Source organism: Anser cygnoides, chromosome 2 (genome assembly GCF_040182565.1).
Source record: "Anser cygnoides isolate HZ-2024a breed goose chromosome 2, Taihu_goose_T2T_genome, whole genome shotgun sequence".
NCBI lineage: Eukaryota > Metazoa > Chordata > Aves > Anseriformes > Anatidae > Anser > Anser cygnoides.
Genome location: NC_089874.1, coordinates 81519137 through 81537688, shown reverse-complemented (window position 1 = coordinate 81537688; position 18552 = coordinate 81519137). Strand labels below are relative to the sequence as shown.

Below are 18552 nucleotides of genomic sequence, written 5' to 3'. Positions count from 1 at the left end.
TAGGTGTCTTTGCTGAAATACAGGCTGTTCACATCTCCACCTTAGGGAGGAGGTGGAGCACTGAGGTGGCAGTTTGACAATACCAAATTATTCAGGGTAGCAGGGACAACAGGAGGCTGAAGAATTGCAGTCTGACAGTGAGAATTCAAGAGTGAATAGCTATGAAGTGAAAAAGAACAAAACACCATGTAGGTAAATAGGGCTTCACATAAGGAAGCAAAAAAACAGTCCCAGCTCCACATGCAACTGAACTCCAAACTGACCATAATCATCAAAAAGGGGATTTTAGTGCTGGGATATGTAGCCTTGTGAAGACATAGGGCGAAAGCTCAGTCGTGTTTCAAAAAAGACAAACTGATGGTTATCAATTAATAGAAAAAGGACAGAACAAACAAAAAAGATTATAATGCTACTTCAAAAAAACATGTGTCTTGTGTGTACACCTTGAATATTATGTGCTGTTCTGCCTTGTATTTTGACAATGATACACTAGAAATATAAGAGGTGGTGGGAAGAAAGAACTAGAGGCAACAGAGATAGCCTAGAAAGATCAAAGCTTCTCTTGGAAGAAAAGCAAGCAAGTTAGTGATCTTCAGGCTGGAAAAGAAGTGATCACAGAATGGTTTGGGTTGGAAGGAACCTTAAAAGATCACCTGGTTCCAACCCCCTGCCATGGGCAGGGACACCTCCCACCAGAGCAGGTTGCTCAAAGACCCATCCAGCCTGGCCTTGATCACCTCCAGGGATGGGGCATGATGGGAAGGCAAGGCCTGGAACAGGCATGTCCAAAACATAAGTAGACAAACAGTTAACCAATTGCTTGTTCCAGTATAGGCAGTAGGAATAATCAAAAAGAAACTTGAGACCCAAGTTTGAACAAAGCTGGTTCTTTAGGAAAAAAAAAAAAATCAACAGATTTGTGGAACGTGTTGATGAACATCTCTGGGGATACTGAAAGCTTATATGTGCCAATGGGTTGAGCTTGTGGAAGAGGACTTGCACAACCCATTGTGGGTTACTAAGTATGCTTAAACAGGACTTGGGCAGTCCATTGCAGCTGATAGTTGGAGGATTAAATAGCTATCAGGAAAGTCCTTAATAGACTTGCATTATTATTGCTTTTCCTTTAGACATCACCTGGATGCCTTCTCTTAGATGTTGTTATACAAGACAAATGCCCAGTGTGACTGAAGAAAATGCCTAAGTCATTTTCCAACTCCAGAAAGCCATTTTAGTGTCACCACGTCAAAGACATTAGACAAGAAACTGATAAGGACAGATACTGACCTAAGTGATCGTTTTAATTTTCTGATGTTATTGTGTTCTTATGATTTTTTTCATACTAAGTGTTCTTCATTTTTGATACTCAAGTGAGAGAAATAGATTACTGTTTTCTCATCTTGATGCATGGTGTGACAGCCATATTCTATTAATTTTTGAATTTGTTGTTCAATTGCAATTTCTTAACATCAGGGATCTGACAATTTTATGAAGTAGCACATGCTATTGACATGAGACAAGACCACATAAGCAACATGTTATAAATACCTTAAGTGTTTTTAAAAGGCAAAAAGCAAAAACACATTCATCAGACCTCACATTTTCTTTGCATAGTAAATATCCAAGACAAAAAGCCAGAAGAAGCTGGATTTTCTCAGTTCTGCTGTCCACAAAATGACTTGTTCACTGTGTTCTTTGCCCTTGGTTTACAAAAGCTTTTCTTTTCTCTGAAAAGTTCTGAAATAGAACCAGTTTGTCATTACTTGCTCTTCATTTTATTTACAGCTGCAGGAGTCTAATACTGACAGGCAACTCATTGAGACATCTCCAGTTCTTCAAAAGCTTACGGAGTTTGAGGAGGCAATTGGAGTCATCTTTACTCACGTGCGGCTTCTAGCACGTGCATTCACTCTGAGGACAGTAGGTTTTAACCACCTGACTCTGTGAGTATGCGTCAAGAGTCCTTGTATAGCTCTGTTGGCCCTGCTGTTAGTATCTCAAATTGCTTTGTTTGCAAACAAACTCTAGGTGTTCTATCTCTTCTTCAGAAGAGAGAGAATAGCAGTGTTTGTCAGCCTGCCTGTTTTGGTATTCTGTCTCTGACAGTAGTCAATAGTGGATAACTTCGGAATTACAAATGTGTTAAAGAACCATCCTGGTGTATCTTCTGAGCTTCCTGCATCATTGACTTTGGGACAGCATTCTTGACAGTGTAGCACAGCACCTGAACATGCAGTAGGCTTGGGTCTCTGACTAGAGCTGCAAGACACTGTAACAAAGGAAATAGTGTTGTGCCAGTGCATATCCAGTCCACGATCTAACATGGGTTTAAACCCTGATCATTTTATTTCTTGTGAATGGACAGATCTTTCTCTGTTGAAATCACTGCAAGTACAGCCCACTGTAGGAGAAGATCAGGTTCAAGACCATCTAAGGAACCTGAAGGTGCACAAGTCCATGGGACCAGATGAGGTTCATCCGCTGGTCCTGAGGGAACTGGCAGATGAAGCTGCTAAGCCACTATCAGTTGTATTTGAGAAGTCACGGCAATCTGAAGTTCCCACTGACTGGAAGAGGGGAAACAAAGTCCACATTTGTAAAAAGGAGGAAAAAAAAACTAAAAGGAAGACCTGGGAAGCTACAGGCCAGTCAGTCTCACCTCCATGCCCAGCAAGATCATGGAGCAGATCCTCCTGGAAACTATGCTAAGGATGGAGAATAAGGAGGTGATTGGTGACAGCTAGCGTGGCTTCACTAAGGGCAAATCGTGCCTGACATGTGGCGTTTGATGATGGGGTTACATTGTTGGTGGGTAGGGGAAGAGCAACTGATGTCATCTACCTGGACTTGTACAAAGCATTTGACAGTCCCACACAACGTCCTTGTCTCTGAATTGGAGAGACATGGATTTGGTGGATGGACCACTCAGTGGATAAGGAATTGTTTGAATGGTTGCACTCATTGTTGCAGTCAGCAGTTCAATGTCCAGGTGGAGACCAGTAAGTGGCATTCCTCGAGGGTTGGTACTGGGACTGGCACCATTTAATATCTTTGTTAGCAACATGCACAGTGGGATCGAGTGCACCCTCAGCCAATGACACCAAGCCATGTGGTACAGTCAGCATGCTGGAGGGAAGGGATGCCATCCAGAGGAACATAGGAAGGCTTGAGAGGTGGGCTTGTGCAAACCTCATGGAGTTCAACAAGGCCAAGTTACAAGGTCCTGCATCTGGGTTGAGGCAATCCCAAGCACAAATACAGGCTGGGTGGAGAATGGACTGAAAACAGCCCTGAGGAGAAGGACCTGGGAGTGTTGGTTGGTGAGAAGCTCAACATGAGCCAGCAGTGTGCACTTAAGCCTAGAAAGCCAACCGTATTCTGGACTACATCAAAAGAAGTGTGGCCAGCAGGGCAAAGGAGGGGATTTTTCTGCTCTGCTCTTGTGAGACCCCACCTGGAGTCCTGCGTTCAGCTCTGGATTCCCCTAACACAAGAAGTATGTGGACCTGTTGGAGTGAGCCCAGAGGAGGGCCATGGGGATGACGAAAGGGCTGGAGCACCTCTCCTATGAAAAACAGGCTCAGAGAATTGGGGTTGTTCAGCCTGGAGAGGGCTCTGGGGAGACGTTATAGTGGCCTTCCAGTACCTAAAGGAGGCCTACAGGAAAGCTGGAGAGAGAACGTAGAGGGAAGGCTATCACGGAGTGTAGTGATGGAACAAAGGACTTTAAACTAAAAGAGGGTAGATTTAGATTAGATATTAGGAAGGAATTCTTCACTCAGAGTGGCACAGGCACAGGCTGCCCAGAGAAGCTGTGGATGCCCCATCCCTGGAGGTGATCAGGGCCAGGTTGGATGGGGCTTTGGGCAACCTGCTGTGGTGGGAGGTGTCCCTGCCCATGGCAGGGGGGTTGGAACTGGATGATCCTTAAGGATCCCTTCCAACCCAAACCATTTTATGATTCATTAGTTTGCTTGTTTTTAAGAAGTTACAGGTAGAGACCTTATCCCATCACAAACCTGATTTCAATTGATCTTCTTCAATTAGTCCTAGATCTGTGATCTAAAAACCATGTTTATCTGTAGCTACTTTGATTTGCTTTCCTCCTCAAAGTCAGTATTACAGCAGTTTGTTGTGTTTTCATCTCACCTGGTTAACTCTGGAAATTTGTCTTAAGTGTGTTCAAAAATGAGTGAGGCTTACTTTCAGATCACTCTTTATTTTAATTTGCGTGTGCATGCTGGTTTTGTTTTTTCCTTCCTGAGTGCTTATTGATTTTGCTGCATTGATGTCTCATTTTTCAGAGGCCACAATCAGAGGATGGAATTCCTGGGTGACTCCATAATGCAGCTGGTAGCCACAGAGTATTTATTCATACATTTCCCTGATCATCATGAAGGGCACTTAACGGTGAGACTGCCATCAATCATGCTCTGAGAGAGCAAGTGTGGGATACAGACTGAAATTATGGGAGCCACTAGTGAATTATTCTGGATTTGATTAATAAAAGAAGCCTGAGCAACCACTGCTCTTAATAAGACTTTGTTAATTTTAAGTCACGAGCTCTGCAATGAATAAGAAAAGGTGATTTGTGAGCCCAGTGCAATAATTTTTGTTGCCTGTGAAATGGATCAATATTTTTAGGATGTCAGTTACAAACTTGGGAGATAAGACTAGTTCATGTTTCATGACAGGTGTTTCAAACCATTTATTTAAACAGGCGCATCATGTGAGTTTTATTCATGACTTCTAATCCTTTGAACCCAAAACCAGGCGGGGTTATCTTTCAAGATAAGAAATTTTTACAATCTAAAATTAAAATTTACTATATTTTCTTATTGCTTTTAATTTGGAGCTCCTATAATAACTTCTGAATTTAGTTTTAATATTGTTAGTCATCTATTGCTGATTATGGTAACCTTTCAGCATTTCTTGTCCATGCTCTGAACAACCTAGTCTGGGGATCTTTCAGTTACTTACATTACTTTAGATGTAGGGTTGTAATATATGTAGCATTTCCTGATTGACTGATTCTTTTAGTACCGCAGCTAGGCAGTATGAGAGGAAGACATTTTTCTTAGGTTTGCTGAATTTTTCTTAGTTTTCAAGTCTTGATTAGAACAAAAAAGTGATACATGTATTAAGAATATATGTCAAGTTCTCTAGTTCAAATTAAGAAGTAAGACTGGTTTTCTTAGCTACTGGGAGTGGTTTTTGCAAATCAGTGAAGGGATGGTGCTGATAAGTCTCTGACAGGCAGCGTGTTTTGAAGAAACTACCACTTAGGTGTTTACAAAAAAGACAAAGTATGTGCTCTAATTAAGTCATTTTCATTTTCTCTCACCATTTCTTAAGTGTCATTTATATTTGTATGAGTTCTTCTGCACCATTCAGGAGAAGCAGTTGATGAAGCCTGAACTTCTGATGTAAAAATTAAAAGGGGCCTTGTCGTATTAATTCTTTACAGAAGAAACAAAAGCATAAGGCAGAAATCCAAGACTGGCGTTGTTTTCCTTTGTAGGTGACTTTTAAGAACATATGCATCAGTGTTGTTATAGTAAGATAAATCTTCCAAAAATATTTGGCAGGAAGGACATCAAGTGCTGCTATTAATGGGTATAAATACTCAAAACAACGATCAGAACATCACTGTGTTGCTTAATTTAATGATAAGTGAGTTGGCAAGTAGAACAAGCTGCACGTTGTCCAAGATTTAGGGGAAACTACAAAGAGTGGAATGGATGCTAAAATACATAACAGCACAGAGGTAGGCAGTGCTGAGAATAAAATTTGAATTCTGGGGATGTGCTTGCAGTGGAAAAGAAAATAGTCTTTGAATGTCTCTTAAATATGAGGATAAATGAAATGAGACTTGTGGGGTGGAGGGAGACTGAGGCAGGACCTGAAGAGAAACAGCAAACTCTGGGTTCTTTTCTCCTCTTGACTTGAGATGTTTGGAAATAATAATGGAGCATCAGATGGGTGGTGTCTGTTGAAGACAACGTTGGTAAAGGATGGGAAGATACCACTTGACTGGCAATGCAGCGGCTTCCCAGTGTGTAGTGATTACTTGTGAAGAGAGGTCTGTAAATTAACTATATGTAAGAACAAGGAAAGGAGAATGTAATCTTGTATACATACTTTAAGATAGTCAAATGGTCTATCAAAAAATAGAATGAAGTTTTGTTGGCTACTGGAGGATACTTCCCCAGTGCTACCTTATGCTACAGTCATGGGTAGCAGTATGCTGTGTGAAGGTGGAAGAAAAACTCATTTTTGATTAGAATTGAGGTCCTCACTGTATCACAAAGAGGAATTGAGCTTATTGCTAGATACCACTTACAGAAGAGGCAAGTTTTAATATGGAATAAGTTGAGAACCCCAGTGCTGGATGGGTAAGTGGTTCTTGCCATCTCTAATTTGCTGTGTAGTGTGTATGTGGCTCACTTATGATAGTGCTAATAGTGGATGTGGGTCCTGTCAAAATAAATACTTCGCAAATACAGCAAAAGAGATCCTACTTCTCCCATTGCAATAAATGGGTTTTCCTCACATGATACTGCATTTCTGTCTCATAGGTTGCATGTTGTAGTTAGGATTTGGTTGGGAAGAGTATCTTATGGGAAAAAAAAAAAAGGTGGCTTTTGGAAAGGAACAAGTAGAAGGTGAGTTTAAGCACAGGTTAGGAGGGCTGGTAGTAATCCTTTCTGCAGTCTGCCTAGTTTATGAAGATCAAGTTGCAAGTATCTGCTTCATACATCATTGCCAAACAAATTATGAACATATTGTTCTTTATTTATCTGTTGTCAGAGATGAAGTATCAGGTACAGTGAATAAATCTTGATTTTCATAAGCTCAGTTGACGTTCTGGAGCCAGGTAGCATATAACTTGGATCTAATAAGCTGTGCAAATGTGATATGGAAGACAAAAGAGGGAAAAACATTGTATGCAGCTTCTCAACTCTGGTTTATATAAAAGCAGTGGAAGAAAGGCATTTTTTTCAGGATACCCCAATTTATTAAAATACGCTGTTTCATTTAAAGAAGAAAATTAAAATCCACAAACACAAAGCTCACCTTAACCATGGGTTCAGAAAATATAACAAAAATCTGAAATACCAAAATACTCCTTTAGGCTGCGACAGATTGTATCTTTGACAGAGCTCTGATTAGATTGCTAATTTAGCAATCTGCCTAGAGTCAGGGGTAAGCTCTTAGGGGGCTGTGCTGGGAAACCAGGTGTCCTGGACGTTGTCATGTGTTGAAAATGTTAGAGCCAGATTTTCATCAGGGATGCATCAGTTCAGCTATAGTGCCTTCAGTAGAGCAATGTTACATTACACTAATGTAATGTAGTAGACAATGGAGACTGTTCTATAGGCTTCAAAATATCATACATTTATACTTTATGTAGAATAAATGTGTACAACTTTGTGCATTACTTAGACTAGAAGAATATAGATTAGTTGAAGAAGTATAGGACTGATGAAGAGATGGCATATGAATGCAAAGAATCTCACAAGAAAAAACATTGTAAATGCAAGAATTATCTATAGAAGGAATATATCTATAGAATAAATTGGTGAGAAGGGAAAAATCAGTGGTAGAAAACGCATGTGTACATAAATCATTTGAGGTATGCTGAAACATTCTCAAACTGAGAAGTGAGAGGCAGCAAGGATTAAAAAATAAAACAAACCTCCCCCCAGCTCGTCCTACCTTTTATAGTTTGGCATCACTAATTGTTACCATTGAGTGGAACTTCTTTCTCTTGCAGCTGTTGAGAAGTTCTTTGGTGAACAACAGGACACAGGCCAAAGTGGCAGAAGAGCTGGGAATGCAAGAGTTTGCCATCACTAATGACAAGACGAAAAGACCTGTAGCTCTTCGAACTAAGACTTTGGCTGATCTCTTGGAATGTGAGTTAGTGTGGTTATAACAGCTTAGTGATTATGCAACTTTCTTATCCTCAGGGCTTATTTATGAAAGCCATCAGAAATTGCTCAGATCATTATTAAAAATGTATATTCAGTTTTTCAAATAAATTATGACTATACCTCTGCACACCAAATTTTTGAACACTAGCCTACATTGCTGAAGTCTGTATGCAAGCATGAGGAAGGTGTAATTGCAGGTACAAAATTGTAGGTTTACAAATGATGGCCATGGTGGTCATAATGACTGGGTCAAAAGAATGTCTTGGAAGTTAAAACTTGTCATTGAGTCAAGCTGTTTAACAGCAGTTTCAATGTTTCAGTAATATGTTCTTGGTACTATGAGAACTATGGGAAGAAAGTAGTACCATCAGGAGGTGAGTATTTTTGTGGTTCATTTAACTACACTTTAGGAGGTTTCAAAATGGTCATTCCACTAGAGGGAAAGCTACACAGAAATTAAATGATTTGTTTGTCTGTTTATGAAATTATGTGCTACTTTTTTTTCCCCCAAAGGAAGTGGAAACAATGATCAATATTATGCAAAGAAAGTTAATCTGTATCTTGTATATTTTGATGTATTTTGTAAGCCATTCAGACTTTCTTGGCTTTTGCCAAGATCTCTTAGCAAATGGAAATCGCACACAAACAGTAGTGATTTAGATATAAAATGTTTTCATAGTACCCAGCAGCAAGTTATTACTAAGTAGCCATGGCTTGCTGGTTAAAATGTGAGATTTAGAGCTGAGTGTTGTTTCTAAGTCTTTAAATGACTGAGTGGATTTGGGTTAGTCATTTAGTCTCTTGGTCAACTTTATTTTTTCCTGTGTGTGCAAGACAGTAATACCCTCCTCAGATCACTGCTGTGAAACATACTTCAGTATGTCTTTAGAGTACTCAGGAATATTTGTTTCTAAAAGTGTAAGCCATTAACATTCTCCGTGGATATAAATGAGAGAACCTTTTTTTTTCTCCTTCCTCCTAGCCTTTATTGCTGCCCTATACATTGATAAAGATTTGGAATATGTTCACACTTTCATGAACGTATGCTTTTTTCCACGGCTAAAGGTAAGGCCAGTCAGTTTCCTACATTCCTACCATTACTGAATTTTAACGCAGTGTTTTGGACTCCTGTCACAATCTCTCAACTGTAATCTTCTTTGTGAACTTCTTATAGGAGTTCATTTTAAATCAAGATTGGAATGACCCTAAATCTCAGCTTCAGCAATGCTGCTTGACTCTCAGGACTGAAGGAAAAGAACCAGACATTCCTCTTTACAAGTAAGAACCAGCATCTTACAGCTACCAGCTAATTATCAATCTTCATTTTATACGGAGGAAGATGTGTTAAAACACCTTGTTTTTCCTGTAGCCCTCCAGTCACTGTCTGAAAATGGAAAATGTTGAACTATTGTTTTACAAGTTTTAGATGTTTTAAGCCATTACAGAATTATAAAGCATTTTTATCTTTTACAGTTTGAGGGGAAAACGTTACGTTTGATGTATGTTTGATGAAATATTTCATTGGCATCATTCTATATTGGTTCCTTCTTTAGTGTAAGGAATGAGTATTTTATATGGAATGAATCAAACAGTGGGTGTTTGGATATGAAGTCAAGATACCTCCATTATGTTTTTCAGTAGTATGAAATTTCTCTACATCCCTGTGGAAACATAAATGCATACATACCCTGATCGTAGGTTGTTGGTAATCCACAACTGGATGCATTTGAAGGGTAACAGTTGTTGGATGCTCACTGTGCAATTCACCCTGTGTCTGTCTTCCTGTATAGCGATAAAAGAGCTCAGGGCAATGAATCTCAACTTGGAAATCTCAGTTAGCTCCCTGAAGCTGGATGGGATGGACCTTCCTTCTCTTTTGTAAACAGTTGTAAAATAGCATACTAGCTGCTTTGGAGGCAATAATAAAATTTAAGATTGTATACTGCATCCATATCCACCCAATTGTGCTGGGATGAGTGCAAAGTTAGCCCCCAAAAGAAGAGAGAGAGGATAAGAAAGTTCAAGGCTTGTGTTGTTGGGATTATTATATAAAAAAGGCATGAAGAATGAGTCTTCATTTGTCGCATGTATGCAAGTGAAGTTTTCAATGAAATGTAGTGATTCAGTGAGAAACAGTGCTCTTCAGAAATAGGATTGTTTCAACGCTGTAACTGATACACTGGAAACCTGACTCCTTAGGGTCTCTGTGAGAGCTCACCTTTATCTTGAGTGAGGGAGATAGATACAAAAGAAATGATGTCAGATTCTTGTAAAAAGCCACTGAGTATCAGATAAGAAATGTTTGTTTTGTTTCACTGTGATGATAAATTGATTTCTGTAGTACAGTTTAGTTATCTCACTATTATCTTGTTAAATACCTTTTCTTGGGGTTCTGCTTCAGTGCAGTCAGCAGTATTGCTTTTAAATTTGGGGTTGCTTCTATTCGCTCATGTTAGTTACGCAGCACACAGAGTACTATAGTTAGATACTTTAAACATTGATGTGAAATTGGTACTCCTTCCAAAAAGAAACAAGGTAGTGGACAGCACTCAAGCTGACAGCAGGGAGAGATTTGGGACAGGAAGAAGAGACACTCATTGTATGTCTAGGGAATTATCTTTTTCCACAGTAGGTGATTGTTGGTGTATGTCCTAGACTTTAGCTCAAATGGATTTTTTTTTTTTTTTGTGACAAACTGTAACTTTTCAAAGCTGATGGAAAATTACTGTGATAATTCACAATGTGGAGAGGTGTACTATGACCAATATAAAGTCCTTGCTAACTGTACAACTCTCAAGGACTAAAATTTTAGTGCATGCAATCATATCAGTGTGATTATTTGCAATTGCACTGCCACATGCAATTTAAGTGATTTTATTCCAAGTGTATTCAGTGTTTCAGCACTTTGTGCATAGTATGCATTTTTGCCTATAGGTTGTTTTAATTTTCATATAGTGCTCTCTGATTGAACCCGGCGGAATAAGTATACTCAATATAAGTGGGATGCATTTTATGTAAATTGCTCCTATTTATTGCATGTGCACCATCCTGGCAATCTCTGGGTTAATGTAACTTATACGGCCATCCTTCAACTCTTGCTCCTTGCTATGCACTAGTTCCACTACGTGTATTTACCAGGCTGAGAGCTTGGTGATATATGTGCCACTGACAGGTTCTGCTTTTTAATAATTCCTGCCTGAATAAATCATGTCTCTCATTTCAGGACTCTACAGACAGTGGGACCATCTCATGCCAGGACATACACAGTAGCTGTTTATTTCAAAGGGGAAAGAATAGGATGTGGTAAAGGTCCAAGGTATAGTAAAAAAAAATTAATCACATATTGTTGAAGTCTGACTGTGGTGGTGTACAAAATGGCCAACCACAAAGATAGCTAAGAGTCTGGTTGGCCTTAGAAGATGAAAACTGTGGAGCCTTCCTCAAGTCATTCTGAGTTTCTGCTTTGGAATACCTGAAGGGTTTGATGTTGGTATACTTTGGGGTCTTTAGCTTTTAAGAACAAGGTGGCTTGCTATAATATCCTACTTGTGGCTCTGAGAATGGAAGCTGCAGAACAGCTTGCAGGAAATAGCAACTTCATCTGTGGCTTTATTGCAAGACTATTGTTCAACTTAAGCTAGCAAGGTAGGGGTGCGAGGCTCTTAATTTTTTTTCTGATATTACCACTTTTAGTTGTTTTTTGATTGGCTTCTAGAATTGCAAAGACTTCAACCGTAAGCCCATTTTGTGCTACCAAATTTTGTTCCTATTTTCTCTCATGTCAAAAGAAATGCTTCAGTAAAGAATGAAGTAGAATATTCTGTTAGCGTTATTGGTCAGAGTTTAAAAATATTCAACTGGAGCTGTGGTACTGTTGCTCACATATTTATGGAAAGGCTGATACGTACTCTGGGAATTACTGGCTAGTGGTTATCCAAAGAGTTTTACTACCGAACAGTAACTTTGTTATATACTTTAGTTTATTCTTTACAAGTTAAATCATATACTTGATGATCTTAGAGGTCTTATCCATAATAAGTGGATAACATATCCACTTACCCACATATCTTATCCATAACATAAATGATACTATGATTCTATACTTAACATGTTTTTGTTTGGCTTTCACAGTATTCAGCAAGCAGAAATGGGAGCTGCAATGGATGCACTTGAAAAATGTAAGATATTTGGGCAACAAAGAAAATTATTTTTAGATTACATCCTTGGACTTTACTAAAGTGAGGTGCAGGTTATGTGGAGAAGCAAAACCGAACACAGCAGATGAATGCTGTGTTGAATGCTGTCAGCTTCTGAGCAACAGGTTTGCTAATCAGTACTTTCAAGGCAATGCTGTAAAAAGAGGTGTTAATGGTAACAATAGGTATTTTTTAAAGGGAGTTAGTATGGTACAGTAAACGCGACATAGAGGGAACCACGTGCAGTGAAGTTTCATAGCATATTCAAGCATGGAAAAAATCTCAGTGGGATAAGTTCAATGTCAGACCAAACAGACTTATCTCATACTCTAATATGGGGGAGGAGGAAAATTAATTTTCAGTTGCTAATTCGGAAAATAAATTTTGATTGCAAATTTTATAGCAGGCTAGGTTAAAATCTAACAGGTAGGTCTCCAGCTAATGTAAGTTGATACTTACTTGTTAACCACAGTTCATATCAGCTGAGGATCCAGTGATCTTTGCATCTTTCAAAATTACACACAGGAAAGCCAGCATGGGAGCAGTCCCATGTTGCAATGGAATATGAGATGAAAGCAGTGAGCGTATGCAAACATCTTATATGAAAACTTCAGTTGAGTTAAAATGCCAGATGTGCAAATACTGTAAGCAAATAAATGACATGCATTTTGTGCAGCAGAAGCTCTCTGTGCAGAAAGATTAAAGTACATTTTACATTTGATTGAAAGGCCTGCAGTTCTTCAGTTGCCCAAGGGTTTTAATCTGTTCCCTGCATATGGAAATCTCAGGGTTTAAAACCTTCAGAAGACAATGAATCCCTGTAATTCCAGGGATACCAGAATTTTTCGTATCCATTTGCTAGATGTAGACTCCTCACCAGTAAATTTGGCAAGTAGAAGACACAACTTCTCTAGTGAATAATTGCAGAATCTTCATGAAATTTTCTTTGTACTTCCTTGTGAGAGTACCACCTCTCGAAGAGCTGTGAACTTCATCTCCTATCGGTGTAAGGACTTCTCACCTCTCTTTTCTGACATGTTTTTGTTTGGATACTTTAGAATAATCTAGCTAGGGAGAGATCTCTAGAGGTCTCTGCTCCAGCTACCCCTCAAAGCAGGCCCAGCTTTGCAGTTAGGCAATGTTCTCAGGTCCTTGTGCAGTCACTTTTTGACCCTCCTTAGAGATGGAGGCTCCATAGTCCTTATGGGCACGTGTTCTGGTATGTGTATTTGTGGAGTGGTTTGGGTGCTTTTTTAATGAATGCGTAAGTATTTAACTTCACGTAAAAGTCATTTTCACGTACCTGTTTATATATATGATAGTTGTGATAAGTTTATTATATAAACTTCCTTCTCCACATCATAAATGGGCTATAAACAGATTGCTACCAAGCTGAGTTCTGCAGAGTTCTTAAAGAATCACGTTATAGGCACAACGCCAAAAATACAATTTTCATTTTATGGTGCACATGAGCAACAAAATTTCCCAAAACTCCATTAAACAAAGCACTGGAGTTTTAAATACAACAACAATTTAAAAACAATTTGCTTTTGTTTAGATCGTTTTGTTTTAAATAAGAATACATTCCTACACCGAAGTTGTGAATAACTGATGAGGAAACTTTATTCCTGTAGTATTATAAGAAGACACAAATTTCGCCAGCCAATAAAACATAGCAATAAAGTCATTCTGCTCTACCAGAAACTCCTGCAAATTAGGTGGCTTCCACACTGTGTTCTCGAGCAGAAAAAAATCTTTTTTGCCTGGGACCTGGAAAGAACAGGAAAGCTCTTCTGGGGGAACCAGAGCCTCCATCTCTCTTGGTGCCAAGGGGCCTCTCCCTGAGGAACCTCAGCTGAATTCTCTTGTGGTAGCAAACTAGAGCAATCCTTTGCCAAGACATATCCCAAACTTGCTTATGGCTTTAAAGGTTGATGTAGAAACCTTTTGCATTCATCTCAGATACAGACAAACAGCTAATGCTGATCCCAGAGCTCTGTTGCTGTAGGATCCCAGCAGGATTTGCTGCCAGCTGCGGGCTCCCATGCACTCTGCCACCTCTTGCTTTCAGAATGGCTGGAGGTGCAGGTCCAGGCAGTTGTCTGCAGCATAAATAGATTAGTGTCAGTGCCCTGGTCATGAAGAAAATACTGTATTCTGCCAGATGTGCACTAAATAGAGAGCAATTGCGTAAGCTGATTTTACAGCCTCATTTCTCACTAGTGTACCTGTGTACCAGCCAAGCAGCAAATGTCTGAAATCACAAGTATCCACCCCCTAGCTATTTCTCCATCACCTCAGCTGCATCTAGTCTATTTTATCCAGTCTTCACTCATCCATGCTCATAAACTATGCTAAGCCTGTGTACTGGCACATAACTAAGCGCTAACTTTTTCAAGAACGGATTTTACTGCAATCTATTCTGCCACGCTATTACTTTTCCATTAGGAACCCTGCCATAATGTGGGGGCATCTAGTGGATTCTGCATGGTTTAAAATAATAATGGAAACACCTGTACAATGCTTGGAACCAGTGACTTATGCTTCCTGGAGTGAGAACAAGGCAAAAAAACCTTGACAGCATTGACAGTAGACTCATTCACTTTTCAGTACTGACCACTTGTTGCTAAGGGAACTGAATGTAAAAATCTAAGTAATACCTGGCCATGTTGCTATACCAGAATTTTATATTTTATTTTTTGTGCGTGTATTAGATTTGGCAGTATTTTGTTGTAGGAGAAACAGGTGTGGAAATCATAAAGAGACCAAAGTCTTATGACAGAGAGCACTTGTTTCTGTGGATTATTAGGAATGAGCAAAAATGGTAATAGCATTATTCCCCTCCAACCCTTAATCTCATCAAAGCTTTTTTTTTTTTTTTAAAAAAAAAAGCTTTCTGTGTTGCCAGTTTGTTTATTAATATAAAATATTTTTCCTTGTGTCAGATAACTTTCCCCAGATGGCCCATCAGAAGCGGTTCATTGAACGGAAATACAGACAAGAGTTGAAAGAAATGAGGTGGGAAAGAGAGCATCAAGAGAGAGAGCCAGATGAGACCGAAGAAGCAAGGAAATAAAAGGAGGGCACGGAAGCAGTGGCATATTTACTTACCTAATAACTCTGACTGTGGCCTATGGAGACCTAACCTAGTTTCTTGCAGATGATGAATGAGGAGTGCCTGTTGATATCAAACAGAAAAACATAATCTCTGCTTTAAAGTGTGTATATAGTGTTTCGTTAGTTTGGTTTTATCTGTCAAGTTTGTTTTTTTCCAATAAGAGTTGTTTTTAAGTTTTAATTTTTATGAAAATTTGTGGGATTATTTTTATTGTTTTTACTATCTTGTATGAAATAATAAAGTATTAATTTCAAAAGTCTATTGGGAGAAAAAGCTGTGTAACAAGTGTCTCCTATGTCCCAGTGCTGTTGTGTCAGTTATTACGTGAACTCAGTTGTGGAGGGGGAAAATGTTATGACATACTAATTCAGAGAACTGGAGTATGTACCTAGCTCCAGTTTTGCTGCTAAATGTACTTCCTGACTCTCCTAAACCACAGACATAAACTTCTGGTCCTTTTACGTAGATTGGTACAGTAACTTAAGCAAAGGAGATACTCACTGTTGTTTTAAACAGTGGGACCCATACTTTGAAAGTGATACAGGTGTGTGAAAGGTGTTTTTTAAGTCAACACTGTGAAACTTCAAGGGCGGGGGAGAACATAGTACTTTTGAAGCAAGAGAATGCCAATGTGTATTTTTTGTAGAGAATGTATAAAATGTACACTTACTAGTTTCATTCTCATCTTACTGCTTTATCAAACTGGTGTGTACCTTAACAGGCTTCTTTGTCCAGAAGGTACCAGTGTAGCCCTGATAGACAAATGGTGTATTAGAGGCTCCATAGAAATTCTGCTCCAGATAGGTCTGTTGAAAATTGGTTGTATTCATAGCAGGGCAGAATTCGTTCCAGAAGTGTACTTCATAGATGGTTACAAGTTTAAGTCCAGGACAACCAGATCTGCTGACCTCCTGGACAACTAATGTATGTAATCCAGTTTCTTCATTTATGGAGTTTCTGGCCTGTCTAAAACACTTCTAGAAAAGCTTTGAATGTTCCCAAATAATGGAATATCCTCCAAATCTATTGATGCTTTGTCCAGCTGACTGTTGGCTTCATTGTAGGTGTGTTTGTATTTTTAATTTGCCTGCTTCAAACCATTCATTTCTGTTGTGCTGACTTGTGAGCTGGATCAGTCCCTTAGTACCTGTTGTGTAGTTGAGTCATTTCTACATCTTTCTTTTCTGATAATCAAAAAAAAAAAAAAAAGTTGAATCTGAACTCTGCATTTTCTGCCTGCTTCAGCTCCTGTTTGGTGAGTCATTTATGCATCTTTACTAGTATGAATAACAGATATACCTGATAAGGTAGCCAGGCACAGTGATGAACAAGGATGCATTAATCTGGCCCAGAGGATTCAAGCAGTGCTCCTGAAGAAAAACAAACAAACAAACAAAAAGACCTTTTGCCCAATGGCCATGCTACTCTGAGCAGTGTTTACTAGCACTAGTTTCCAGTACTAATTCTTTAGTTGTCTGGAGCACCCTTCTGTAGGTATGTGATGGAGATCACTAAAAGCACTTTATTGCAGGTGCCAAAGTAGACTCAAGTGTAGCTGAAAAGATCAGACTACACCTGTCTTCCCAAAGTTTCACTTCTGAGCTAATCAGTGTGTATTTTCATAAGCATAATTTTTGTATACATGCAATGTGAAGCATGCTTAAATGTGTTTTTTAAAACTTGACCCCACAGCACTACCTCACTTCTTCCAGCTTGTATGATTACCTTTTCTTAATGGATTGATGCTTTGAATCCATTTCAGAGTATCAGAGGAAAACATTCAGTAATTTAGAGAGTGATAATAAACCATTAAAATATAAAGAAAGGATAAAAACAAGAAGATAAAGGCAAGGAGCTACTCTCTGCTGGATGCTGCTCTTTGACTTTTGAGAAGTGATTGCAGCTCCTTACAGCATCCCTCTGTAAATAAAAAGCTGAAACATTTCTGAACAGCAGAAGACTTAAAAAACAAGAAGCAACAACTCCGCTGCCCCCCAAGTCTTTTGTATTTCAACTTCTTTTGTAGCATTGCCCTTCTGTTTCTAGTAGTAAGTTGAAGTGGTGCAGTGGTAGAGGGTCACAGGTAATTGCGCACATCATTATTTTTCTCTTAAAAGTGACCATATTTGTGTGTTTAACAAATAGAAGGTGCATTGACTGCATATTCATGGGTATGAATTTGCTTTGTAAAAACCTCTCCTCACGTCTTTTATCACCAGTGTACCTGTACCCCACGGAAGTGTTGGCTCATACTTAGACATCACTTTTATTCCTCCTATACATCATACCACTTTTCACGTGTAAGAAGAATGAGCTTATTCATAAACATTTGCATAAAAATAGGTTGTTGATTTCATCAGCTATGCTGTTTGGGAGGTGGAACCTGGAACTGTTCTCTTTTTGTCTTTGACACAGAAACTGCTTGAAAACAAACATAACCAATTTCTGCATTCTGTTACTACAGTCAAGGAATTCTAGGTCACCTACAGTAAAAAGTAGATGATGATCATTTTTCACGAGTGAGCTGCCCTCCTATCTATATTAGGACATATTTTTAGGTGCTAATGCAAGATCCAATGACTTGTTTTGTCTGTCAGTAGATGTAAGAAGAACAGGACTGAGTTTTGTGCGGATCCAGCAGGTCCTGTGAAAGCACATTTTCCTTGTTTTAACGTGCATAAATATACAGAGGATTGAATAATAATACAAAATACAGCTCATTTGAATGGGGATATTAATTGAACTTACCTGAAATACATCACTATTTGTGGAGCTTAAGTTTGCTTTTTGAGGCTTCAGGAAGATTATTCAACGGTGACAATAAAAGAGCCTTGGTTTCTAAGACTGGTGTAAACATTGTTGCTAATAAAATTTTCCAGAAGAGACTTCAGGCATGGTTGTTATTTGCTAAAACAATTTGGAAAGATCAAAAGGCAAATCCTGATCATGTCTTCCTACTTCAAAGACTATTTGATTTTACAGGCTGCGTATTTAAATGAAACAATTCACGTGTGAAAAGTTTGTTTGGAAGTTTATAAAGCCTGTAAGAGCTTCGGAAGTTGATCATCCACAGTGTAAATTATGTTTGGTGGAGCTGATATTGTGATAAAAATTTGAGACTCGTATACCCCACCCTGCATTTTTCTCACTCCTTCCCTTAGAGGTTATACATTCATCATCCAGCATTTTAAATAGCTTTGTGTAAATGGAGAATACTGAACCAGAAGGTGGGTCGCATTTTGTTTCCTTGAAGCATTGTCTAGGCTGTAGCAAAAGCTTGCTATTGAAGATCACAGTGCTG

At 38.9% G+C, this 18552-nt stretch overlaps 1 protein-coding gene across 2 annotated transcripts in view; it reads left to right on the top strand.

Moving 5' to 3' along the window:
• The window catches only part of DROSHA (drosha ribonuclease III), a 71841-nt gene extending 53705 nt beyond the window's left edge, over nucleotides 1-18136 (top strand). For both annotated transcript variants that reach the window (XM_048076098.2, XM_048076097.2), the window contains 8 exons: nucleotides 1786-1943; nucleotides 4305-4410; nucleotides 7778-7919; nucleotides 8920-9002; nucleotides 9112-9215; nucleotides 11161-11253; nucleotides 12069-12115; nucleotides 15079-18136. In XM_048076098.2, the coding sequence (XP_047932055.1) occupies nucleotides 1786-1943; nucleotides 4305-4410; nucleotides 7778-7919; nucleotides 8920-9002; nucleotides 9112-9215; nucleotides 11161-11253; nucleotides 12069-12115; nucleotides 15079-15209 (864 nt within the window). In that variant the 3' untranslated portion in view covers nucleotides 15210-18136. The remainder of the gene's footprint in view (nucleotides 1-1785; nucleotides 1944-4304; nucleotides 4411-7777; nucleotides 7920-8919; nucleotides 9003-9111; nucleotides 9216-11160; nucleotides 11254-12068; nucleotides 12116-15078) is intronic.
• The last annotated feature ends 416 nt before the right edge of the window (nucleotides 18137-18552 follow it).